Source organism: Malus domestica, chromosome 07 (genome assembly GCF_042453785.1).
Source record: "Malus domestica chromosome 07, GDT2T_hap1".
In the NCBI taxonomy this organism is placed as follows: domain Eukaryota; kingdom Viridiplantae; phylum Streptophyta; class Magnoliopsida; order Rosales; family Rosaceae; genus Malus; species Malus domestica.
The window spans coordinates 24,570,824-24,583,257 of NC_091667.1; the positions used below are offsets into that span (position 1 = coordinate 24,570,824).

Below are 12,434 nucleotides of genomic sequence, written 5' to 3' on the forward strand. Positions count from 1 at the left end.
GTTCTATGAAACAGAGCATCTCCAAGTGCCAGTTCTAAGTTATTCTTTTTATACAAGCGATATTCAAGGAGGGTGAGTTGAACACGAGACCTCGGATTCGGGATTTTATATCTCGAGCAATGCCTCCCAGATGCTATTTGGCTAGCTATGATAACAATTGCCCCTTGTGATTTCTCGAAACATGCATATAAAATTACGCAAAAGTAGGATACTTCATTCGCGATTCAGTTGATGAAAGTTACAACTCGAACTACAGAAGTTACAAAACAATGAGATTTTGTACATTTCACTATTCACCATGCATCTGATTGTAAAATTTTGGATTCACTCTCAACGCCTTCTTCGCCAAGTTTCGGATATCGTCCCGACTGGATTCAGCCGATATTCGAATAATCTCTTGAAGCCCTCCACTGGATATGAAATCCCTTGCATTGTCCTCTGCACCAACAACAGATAAAATTACCGTCCAAGTCATCCTAAGCATCTAAGTTTCCACAAAATCTATGCATGACTAATGACTAAAGCATATCATAATACTCTCAAATACTCGCTATTAGTTGTCCGATTAACGTGAAACATGTAAAATTCTCAGTCAAAAATGGCCAACCCAGAGAGAGCTTACCGTTTTGCGCTAAATGGCAGAGAGCAAGCTCGATGTGGCGTTGGATTGAAGTTGACGTGGTGTTGGAGTTGATGATCAACCAGGTAAGGGCGCCATCGTCCATCAAAAGTGAGCGGCCTTTTCTATGTCCTGCAAATGTAGAGCTTAATATTGAATACAATGCAGCATGATACATGTACGCAGCCACAAAAAGGACTGCTTCGACCAACCTTGAATAGTTCCGCGCGATTCACATTTTGCAAAGTTAGCCAGTCCTCTAGCAACCTGTGCGATGACTTCACTACTCCCCAACCTTGCCATTCCCAAGAGTGCCTTAATTCCTCCATCTTCCTTCAGCATTGTATGTAATCCTTCTGTAATTAACAAAAACTACGCATGACCTCTCATGCTAATAACCTTCAACAAGATGCGGCTCCATCCGTTTAGACATAAAATATATTGGGATATGTTGACACGTTGAGTACACAATCTATGCAGCAAAGGAATGAACCTAAAACTCGAACAAAATAACTCTAAACCATATAGTGCTTACCATTTCCACATAAATTAGCGAGTGCACCAGCAACCATTCTAAGAGTTTGTGGATCATTTGTGTTTCTTGCTGTCTCTGCGAGTAGTTGAGCTCCACCTCTGCTCATAATTAGGCCTTGATTTACCTCTGAGAAGAGTTAAAAGAGAGACAAAAATCGAAAGAAGAGGGGATAAGTAAATAAAACTAAGAGAATGATCAAATATTCAACATGAAACTACCAAGTTCTTTCCCCACCAAAACTTGGGAGTCATTTTCGCCGACTTACTAAAAGACCCTTAGACCCAAGATAACAGGAAATACATTAAGTTTTATGGTTGTCAAAAATATATGTGGTTACATGTTCATAAAATCAGCATCTTTGATGGTATGCGCTTAATAATCAGATTGGTTTGCATTTACCACAACCAACGTAGTCTAAACAAGGTTTTTAAAGCAAGGTCTATACCTGAAAAAGACGACCAAGGGAAGGCAGTGAAGGATTGTATCTTTACTAACTAAAATGCACAGGAAAGATGAAAACGGAATCAGAATTACCATTCATTGCCAAATTGGCAATGGCCCCAGAAGCAACTCTAAGGATAGTTGTATTTTGTGAAGACCGCAACAGCGCAAGCAAAGCATCTAAACCGCCTTCCTCAACAATCTTTGCCTGATTAGTATCTGAAATAAAAGAAAATCTTAATTGGTACAATTGTATACACAACTAAATCCTCATTCTAATTGTATACACAACATATGCCATAGAATATCACTTTATGTGAAAATCGAAGTGGCATACGTCAGTTTTAAATAATTTTTTTTGTTTTTTCAGTAGACTGACTTTCTGATGTCAATGTAATTACTAATATCACGTCCATCTTTAGCACAGTAGTAGTATCACCTCCTTGGAACGGGGATGAAAAGTATGCATTTATCCACTAATAATAATAGACAATACAGGAAAGTGCATACCTTCAGCTGCAAGGTTGGCAACCACCTTCACAGCATGGGTTTGAACATCTATATCTTCGGATGTCAGCAGTTGTAAGATCTTTTGAAGCCCAACTGAATTTATGAAGTAAATTGTCAGCCGAGATATATCATTAAGTGGAATTAGAAAAGGGAAAGATAGATAGTTCTAAAAAATTTATGAGGCTTTAATATATAATAAATCTTGCCTTCTTCGCATATTTTTGCAATGGTGGCCCTCTGACCAGAAATTGAATCCCTTGATGGATTCGAATTGTGTAATCCCATTGGATTCCCAAACGCAGAAGACCCTTTATGTATATTTTCCTTCATATACGACTTCTTGTCCTGGAGAATTTTCCACTGTAAGACATTATATTTGTTGAACTGATATTTTTTAAAATGCATAAGCAACTCACCTCAAACTCATCTTCTTTCTCCGGTGCAGCCTTCTTTAATTTGATTAGCTCATTTTCTACAGACTTCCTCAGCTTCTCTTCAATTAAAAGTCTTTGCTTCGCATCTTGAAGTTCTTCCTTGAGTCTTGCCTTAATAGTCCCAATGATATAAAATATCACAAACTATTTAGTAAATCACACTTAACAGACTACTAAACTCATGGAAACTGTATGAGCAATTGCATGACCACAACCGTAATATATATTAGTCTACATTTTGTGCGAATAGAATATTGAACCACACTTGTCGCATTTTATATGTCAACGTACCTTCTCTTCTGAGAGATCAGTGCATTCTGATTTCAAGGACCAATATTTGTTTAGAGTTTGTTCATGTAGCTGATTCATTTCTTCTAACTGCACTCTAAGTTCATCAATCTCTTTCTTCCCCTGGATTTTAAAACAAAATACAACTTACTGTATGAAAAATGTGTGCAAAGGAGCCTTGAATACGAACAATCATTTCACCACATTTAGAGAATTATTAATTATCACAACAGGTGGAATAAAGACAGATAGCAGCTGCATAGAAACTTTTCCCAGCTCAAAATGAAGTGATATATTACTATGAGGAACTTAGGGATCAATTTTTCTTTTTGCCTATATAAATGTTAAAAGAAAAAATAAACAAAGAATTTCACAGATACATGATAATAGAAGAACACTGGACTCAACATCACAATGAGCTCATTTAGTAAGTTTTAGGAATAAATTTAACCTGCATTGAGTTTTGACGGTTACGTCGTTTCTTCTCCACATCCAACTGCTCTTCTAGATCTTCAAAACGGGCATGCTCATTTTCCAATTGGTCCATTAACTCAGCTATTTTTTTCTCATACATCTGAGTAGTGTCTGCAAGTGCTGATTGATATGCAGAATTTTCCATCTGATGTTGCTACAAAAATGAAGAAAGATTACGGTTGGTACTCACGTTGCTATAACTTGTACTAAAATATTAGCTTCCATTATTTAGAACTGAAAAGAGAAGACTATAAATAAAAGGTTGAAGTTTAAAATTTTCAAATAAAAAGGTGGCCATGATTAGGAAGAAGAGATAATATTTAAATAAAAAAAGCATGCCAAGGGTATTACAGATAACTGTTAGAATTAAAGATGACAAAAGAAGGTCCTGTTTTAAATGCATAATGAGCTTACCTGAATAGCCTTTTGGCCGTCAGTCAGAAGCTTCGTTGTTTCATCTAACTGTTTCTCTGTGCTTTCAGCACGAGCACGCTCATCATCTAGCTCCTTAATCAACTTTGCTATTTTCTCTTCATACATCTGAGTGGTATCAGCTAATATTTTCTGATACATAGAACTTTCAAGCTGGTGTTGCTACTAACAGGCAAAACAACACTATAAATGCCATGCTCATAAAGGACAAAATATTTGATTATGAGAACAGTAATGTGTTTACATATGTTTGAGTGTGTGTGCGTGCGTATAACTCCTGATATACAACTGATTTACTAGCCTACATTTTGGTGTACTGTTATTCTAAAATTCTAAGTCGATGCACTAGCCACTAGAATGGTAATACCAACATTAATAACCTGTATAGCCTCAGCCAGATTGACTAGAAACCAACTAGACGAATAGTCATTAAAATGAAACAAAATTGCAAGGCAATGGAGCTGTGGCAATACAGCCGTTACAGTATCAATGCTGGCGCACTGGATCTAAAAAAAGGAAATACCTTGCCATGTTCTAAACTTGCTTCAAGTTTTGCAACTTTATCATGCATCAGGTTACTGTGTTCTTTCTCATGGTTCAGTTTATCTGAAAGATCTTTCAGATCCAACTCCAAACGAGTATTTTCCTTCTCCAGAAACTGCATGTAAAAAAGAAGTATTAGATGGAGGGAATGACAGACCAACCCTCATAACAATAGGCACGACAAGAAGATGACTAGATGAAAATTCATCAAAATGAAATGAAAATAAAAAGGCAACATTCTTTCACCGAGTCTTCAAAAAAGAAGTACCTCTCCACGTTCTAAACTCGCTTCGAGCTGTGCAACCTTATCATGCATCAGATCACTGTGTTCTTTTTGACAGTTCAGCTCATCTAAAAGATCTTTCAGATCCAGCTCCAAACGAGCATTTTCTTTCTCCAATAACTGCATGTATATTAGAAGGAAAAAGCGTATATACCTCTCATAAAAATAGGCTGTATGTGAGTTGAATACAACCCTCATCATATTATGACCAGCATTTCATCAACCAAATTACAAATGGCTTCTAGGCGAGGCAACTACCTGAGACTTTGTGCTTAGATTGTTCTTGGCCTCAGCAAAAGAATCTTGACACTCTTTCAGCTGTCTTTCCAATTCCAATTTATTACTGTCCAACAACTTTTGTTGCCTTTCTAATTGTGCAGTAAGATGGTCTACTTGATTCTCAAGCTTCCGACATAGACTCTCATAATCAAATTCTTCTTTAAGTTTTACCATGTTTACTATTCTCATTGCCTGCAAAATAAATAACAGGTGGTTTGTATGAAAGATTTTAAATTACCAACATAATAAATGAGAAATTAGGAAAAGAAATAGCTCACCCTTTGTCCAAACATTATCGTGCTAGTTGTCTCCGCATAGTGTCGTGCTGACGGCCCAATCGTTACTATCAGAGAGGTCCTCGCAGAGCCTGTTTCATAGAAATACATAGAATTTCCTTTTAGAAAAATTAGGAAAAGAAATGCAGCAGAAATAAATGAAAGCAGGTATTCATTTGTATGCATTAGGCCTTTTCATATTTTTTCATTCTTTACATACATATGTGTATAAATAGGATAAAAAATATGAATAATATATCAAATTACTGTTGTCACACTGGACACAAAATGCATTCAAGATATAGAGCATTGGCTATGGCCCAAATACATAGCAAATAGCATTACAGATGTAAGAAGAGCAATCCAATAAAATCTGTGCAATATCAAGATACAGAGCAGAAAGTAAATATACTGGGACAACCTCCAAATGAATCACGAAGCAACCTTGTAAGCTTAGAATCTCTGATAGGGATATGTGGACTGTTTTCCGCCAATGCATTTATACATTTTCCAAGGGAAGTAAGTGAAAGATTTATAAATTTCGCCTCCTCGAGCAAGTGACCCTCACTGCCTGCGACATGAGAAAAATAATGTCAGGAAGAACTAAGTGATGGAAACAAAAGCTCAAGTACTACTTCAGGTGTACAGTATCGTTGACAAACCAGATTTATCTATTCTTTCAGATCCTGCAAGATCGACAATCAGCAACTTGCTTTTTCGAACTATAGGTGCACCATGCCTAATAGATAAATCAGCTCTAGAGGCTTTTTCTTGAGAAGCGATCTCATCTGTACCATTTTCTTGCACAGATCTACGAACAAAAACCTATAAGCATAAAGATTCAGATCATTGTTATTCAAAGAACCAATATCTAAAATTTGGAAACAAACATGAATTGATAAATCCAAAATCATACAACAGACCCACCATAAGAATCGCATGACTGCGTGAAGATTCTGTATTCAGCTTCGTGTTAGCTGCATGACGATTTGCCTCACCAATTTGTAGCAGTTGTAAAAAGTGATCAAGGTCTTTAATTCTTACTACTGAAGCACCAGGAAGTGACACCTCACCAGTCTTGGGGTCCTCGTGAATAGGAATATTAATCTTTTCTGGTGCAAGCAAATCTTGAATAGATTCCATGTACAACTGGAGCAAAAAAACATTTCTTAATAGATGAGCAATCATCCAGCATGGTAGTAACTTGCCGCTCTACTTCAACAGATATGTGAACAGATGACAAGCAATCTTTAGAATTTGGTAACAATGTTAAATAAGAAAAGGTTTGACAGGAAACCACTATATTTCCTTTCCTTGTCATCCTTCTTTTCCTGGATAAGAAAGAAGAACAGAGTTCTGAAAGAGAGGGTGGAAGTTCAGAACTTGCTGATAGTGATACCTCAATGTAGCCTCACTCAACAAGGGAATGTGACGGGGGCCTTACACTGGACACATTGTTTACTGGACCCTTGTTCAAATTTTACGAAGCACATCTCCAGGTATTCCTAACGAACTCCAAAAGATTTTTGTTCCTTAGCAGTGTAGCGTTCAAATCATGAAATGAAACGTTGCTATTAGGTTCCTACAGCGCAGTGAACAAAATCATGCCTACAATGGACTCTGTAGCAATTCACTTATATTTCACTCAAAACAGTGATACAGAACCCCGACCCTGGTGGATCATGGAACGCTTGAACAAGAACTTCAAATCAAAACAACAATGAAACACAAACAGAGACACCCACCTGCAAGTAGGAAACTTCCACACTATCAGAAGCGGCAGACGTGGTCGAGAGTATGTCCTCCAAGGCTCTAACCATAATGCCACGCTCGGACGCATCATCTCTACCCAGACTGCCAACTGTGTAAGTTTTCCCAGTACCGGTTTGGCCATAAGCCATAACTGTCCCATTATATCCACTCAACACACTCTGCAAAAGTACATCAAACTCGACATTACACAAAATCAACCAATTCGAGAACCACAATTGCAATCGAAGCACACATTGAGCATCTCGACACCATCAAATGCAACCCGAAAATGCCAAAGAAATACTGATAAACAAACAAGATACCTCAACTACAGGTTTTGCCACCACTTGATAAACCCGATTTTGTGAGGCGGATTCCGTAAAAACTTCATCAAATCTGTAAGACTCTGAACTCCAATTGTTCTTTCTCAACTTCAGCCGCTTCAGCTACATATCAGAGAAAAAAAATACGAAAATTTAATTTAATTATAAGTAATTAATCTGGCTTAAGATTAATAAAAAAGCTTGGAAATTTCAACTGCAAAATCACACCTCAGGCTGCAGCTCAACACTGTCTGCGAAATCAAAATCCGAAATGCGATCCTCCAGATTTCTCGGTCGAAGCCTGACAGCGACCCTCACTCTTCCGGCCTCTGTTACAAATTAATCCAAAAAAATTAAAAACTTGAAGTTTGATTTGAAATAAAAAAAATGGATTCTTTGAACATGAATTTCCAAAATTCCAAAAATTTATAGTTAAATGTGGGAGAGGGAGAGAGAGAGACCTTGTTGATATTCGGGGTTAGAGTGAGGAGTTCTCGAATTGGGAGTGACGGAGCGCCGTGAACTGGAAGAAGAAGGCCGCGAGCGGTGGCTGTTGGCTTGCGAGGACGACGTCGTCTGTCTGGTGGAGTGAGCAGGAGGGACTTGTGCCGACGACGTCGTTTGCCTCTCGGACCTTCCACTAGTACTGTTACCGCCATTAGTATGCCCTGCTGCCGCAGATGCAGTCGACGACGACGATGATCGTACGGAAGAGGAAGAAGAAGAAGAAGAAGCAGCGGCCATTGATTTTGGAATTGTCAGAGGAAACTGAGAGAATGGCAGAGGGAGATTCTGTCTCTTTATTGTTGTGAGGAGAGAGAAAGAGAGAGAGAGAGAGAGAGAGAGAGGCCGGCACGATGGGGAAGAGAAAGAAAGAATAGTAAATGAGAGAGCGATTTGCAAATGACAGAAAGAGAAGGCAAACTGGTTCCCGCGTTGTGGGTTACGTTTGAGCAGACAAAGAGTCGGCCGTTTTTTTTCTTTCCTCTCTTTAATTATTTATTTATTCGTTCCATTATTATTATTATTTTTTAATTATCTCTTCTAATCTCTAATCTCTAATATTAGAAATTCAGAAGCACATTTTAGTGTCTCAAGGCTTCATAAAAAATAATTGGACTAAAAAGCCCCTAAAACAAAACAACAACTAAAACTGACCGAATTTTATACATAAAAAAAACAAGGGCAATTTTGTCAGAAAAAAATATTTAAAAACACACTTAGAAATTTAAAATTGTTAAAAAAACTCAAAAAAAAAAAAATTTAACGTAGGTTTAGGATCACCACGTTTTGTTCAGTTTTGCAACTGCTATCAACATGTTGCCGTGGGGTTTTAAGACTCCAACGTGGGATAAAACGAGTAGAACCAATGTCTGATCACCTCGATCTTGATCTCGACTCAACCTCTCCAAGTACGTCTTCCCGATTCATCGATTCTTCTTTTTTCAATTGTTTTGATTTTTTGCTTTGCCATTTGTTGATGGAGGTGTGCGATTCTGAATATGGTGGAATTTGCAGTGATATCAAAAGAATTATGTCACGTAATCAAAACTTATGCCCACTAAGGTATGTGCTTTAGCTTTTGCAATTTGCATTTTTGTGCTTGGATTATTATATTGTTTGTCATACAAATCTATTTTTTAATAGTCGAAAGGCATAAATGTGTAGGTTCGGTTACCTCAAATTGTTATTGGTACATGTACAATTCGATATGGAATTTGCTAAAAGAAGGGCATTGGTTTTTAGACATGTGAATTGGAATTTATTCACTTATGCCCAATTCAAGCACAAGAAACATATTGATGTATATGATGAATATTTTGAAGTGTTAATTCTTTGTATTTGTGCTGCTTCACTTTGTTTTGCAGCGTGCGGTTAGTTCTTATAATGTGTATTAGTGCATGACTTCCTCTTACTTAGCAACAAGGATGTACCGTAGTTTTTCAGGGTGTTGTAACCTCGAGGTTATCTTTTCTCTCTCTGGAACTCTCTTTTTAATCATTGACTCATATTCCTCAAGGTAATGAAGTTAATTTGGTCTTCACTATTCTATGTTTTATTTGGTTAATTTTTTTACTCACTCACTCTCTTCTTTTTCTCTCTTTGTCCGACTAGAAGAGTTCAGTATAAAACGAAGCTGCCGCCGACTGTTTTCCTTTTTTGTTATGGTTTAGGTGAGGGGTGAGTGTGGTGGAGAGACTAGCTCTTAGGTTTTGGCTTGCAGATAACCCTACGTGGAATAGTTGAAAGATCAAAGGCGTTGCAAAAGAAGTTTCCCATCAATGGCTCCCCTTGGATAAAAATAATAACATCTAGGAACAATTCCGGGTTAGCATACTCACTTAATACCTCGAATCTTGCCACGTGGGATTAACTTCAAGGTGTGGAATAACCAAAGGGGCATTCAAAATTTTAGCAACATCAATTGCATCAAAAAACCTTTTGATGAAAAAAAAGACCAATTACAATAAATTAGACAATCTCATTTTGCACACCAACAACTTGCTCTGTTGATCCACATGCTACACAAATTCAAAACCAGTATGTAAATACATGTGATCAACTAAGGCATCACATTTTCATGCACTATAGACTTTGATTTACTGGTTGAATTATGAATTGATGTTCTATTATGGAGAAGTGTCCTCACACCATGAATATTAGAGTGAAAAGTAATGGTGCTATTAAATGTATCTTTATCCTCTAACCTCACAACATTAACATAAATGGTAATGTACGAAATATGTGACATGAATTTTTATTATTGATCACTTTCATATGTTACTTAACTATTATAGTAATTTTCCTCTCATGTTGTCTTTTCTTTTGTCAAATAAATTATATTGTGTTTTTTTTAAATGTAGGAATCCAAAAGAATTTAAAGTGGACTTCAACAGATTAAGTATGTAGGGAAATGATAGGAGCAACATATCAGAGATCGTCACCTTATCTGCGTTATTCCTTTTTTGTATTGATTAATATTTTAGTGTGTTTCAATTACTAGTTCAATTTATATTTTGTTTATATTAGTATGGTTCATTTGCCATCACAAAAACAAAAATAAAACACTTTTCCACTCAAACCAAATGTGGAAGGGAAAAAAAACTTTGACTACCGCGCGTAGTGCGCCGTGATGTAAAAAAGACTTTTCGCATGAGCAAGGCGTGTGCAGAAAGGCTAGTTATAGTTATTATTATCAATTTAGTATTTTGTTTCTTCCAAATTGTGTAAATTATAGGCTAATGTGGGAAAAAAAAATACTTAATAATCTCTCGTGGTTATGTTTTTCATCAAAGTTGAAATCGAGGTTTTTGTCTATTCTTAATCCTAATCAAGAATAAAAGCACCTTTAAAAGCATTGAAGTTTGTTTGACTCTGAAATCATACTTGAAACCACTCATTTTGTCGTTCAAGGCAATTTTCTACATTCCCTTTAAGGTTGTGACAATCATATGAGCTTAAAACGTATTTTATTTCATTTTCACATGAATTGTAATGAATCTCCAATTCACCCAACTTATACTCTATTCTACCAATCACTTTGATGCATTCCAACCAATCCGTACGTAACCTAAAGTGTTTGACATCGATTGAAAAGAAACATGACCTTGCGTCTAAATGTTAAGAGTTACTCACTAGATGAGATTTTTTATATTTCAAACTTTTTAACTTTTAAATTTCTAATTAAAAACACTAAAATTAAAATTTTAACGGTTTAAAAAATTAAGATATTTTTTATATGTAGAATGCTTTATCTAAATGCGAATGTAGAGATTCTCCTTTCTGTGAGATTTTCTGTATTGTGAATTATTACTGCCTTTTATATCTGTGAATTAGGCTTGTCAATGTTGTCAGTGTACGAATTATCAAAAAGTATATGTTGTCATGTCATCACGTGAAAATATATGTGGTCCCAGGAAACTTGTACAGTGCTGGCAACAGTATGAAACTCGACCAATCCCCCTATCGTTGACCACACATGAACAAAATCTTTTTATGAATCCACAATTACTAATACTTGGCTTACTTTAGAAAAAGTTACTGTTTTTTAATTACATTTTGAAGCCACTTAGTACTACAGTCTAGTGATATTTCTTTTCATTTGTAAGTAAGATGTTTTAGGTTCAATTCTCGTCAAATGCGAGTTTGAACCATAGTATTGTTAGTCCATTGTGAAGCTAAGTCACTCACTTCCGTAGTATAGATAATATCATTTGTTCAAAACTCGTTTTGTGTCATTCTTCTCCTGCCCTAGGGAATAAACAACTTAACCCCAAAAAAAAAAAAAAATTACATTTTGACATTTTACAGGCAGTGGCGTAGTCAGGAATTGTCAGAATGAGGGTCAAAATATAAAAGGGTATAAGCTTTTACCTTTCTTTTGTCACGCTCCATAAAAACACATTCGATTGCAAAAACTCATCAAACATTTTCACAGTCTCGCCTATTTCTTCGCATTTGAAATACAATTCAACCAATGCGTGACCCACATACATGGTCTATGCAACCTTGTCATGTTTCTTAGTAACACATGTATTATTTCCTCATATGTGAGTGCCTTAACCTCGTACACACCTTGTGAGCAATGGGAATGGTGAAATTATTGGGCTTTTCATCATTGCCTCTTGACTTCGATATAGCATGTTATGGAAGAGATATAATGTATCTTCTCATCGATTCTCTTTACAATAGCTCCTAAGTGTGGCATTTAAAAGAGGGACGGTAAAATTATTCCTCACTCAACATTGCATTAAATACCTCTTGACCATCATGTATTGGTCGTGGTGCATAATGGCCTTAAATAGAGCCTCATATGACTTGAAACTTCTCTGTACAGCCAATTCCTTCATATTATCAAACAAATTAATAAACTCTTTAATAATGACAGCCTTAGTGTAGCACTCCTTAACGACGTTGTTTTATGTTTTTTATCCCGGGACGAAAATGACTTTTAAAAATAAAATGCAAAAGAAGTAGCGAAGTATAAAACACAGAAGCAATTAAGTAGCATAGTAGACTTCGGTGGCAGTTCAAAGGACCAGAGGGGCAAAATCCTCACTCTCAATGACGATTCCCGAAGACCGAAGGGTGTGGCCGCCCCTCCTTATCCCATGTAGCTTCCCCCATGGTTACAGGAGAATTAACCTTGTCACTAACATTACAGTCGAGTATTATTCATCTTTACAAGTCCATAAAGTAGAGATCTCAAATTTCATTCTCATGAACGCAGGCCGTAATAACGAATA

General features: G+C 36.5%; 1 protein-coding gene across 1 annotated transcript; it reads right to left on the reverse strand.

The window, feature by feature from the left end:
• Positions 1–170: 170 nt before the first annotated feature.
• LOC103426347 (kinesin-like protein KIN-UC) lies at positions 171–8,153 on the reverse strand. The gene is made up of 22 exons (XM_008364441.4): positions 7,650–8,153; positions 7,417–7,517; positions 7,189–7,311; positions 6,859–7,044; positions 6,041–6,262; positions 5,776–5,938; positions 5,535–5,684; positions 5,117–5,205; positions 4,818–5,030; positions 4,545–4,679; positions 4,257–4,391; positions 3,716–3,895; positions 3,279–3,455; positions 2,831–2,950; positions 2,522–2,650; positions 2,312–2,450; positions 2,106–2,198; positions 1,689–1,814; positions 1,155–1,280; positions 832–975; positions 623–751; positions 171–438 (listed from the first exon to the last, which is right to left on the reverse strand). The coding sequence occupies exons 1-22, from the start codon at positions 7,930–7,932 to the stop codon at positions 290–292; spliced, it is 3,312 nt and encodes a 1,103-aa protein (XP_008362663.3). The 5' UTR covers positions 7,933–8,153; the 3' UTR covers positions 171–289.
• Between the last annotated feature and the right edge of the window lie 4,281 nt (positions 8,154–12,434).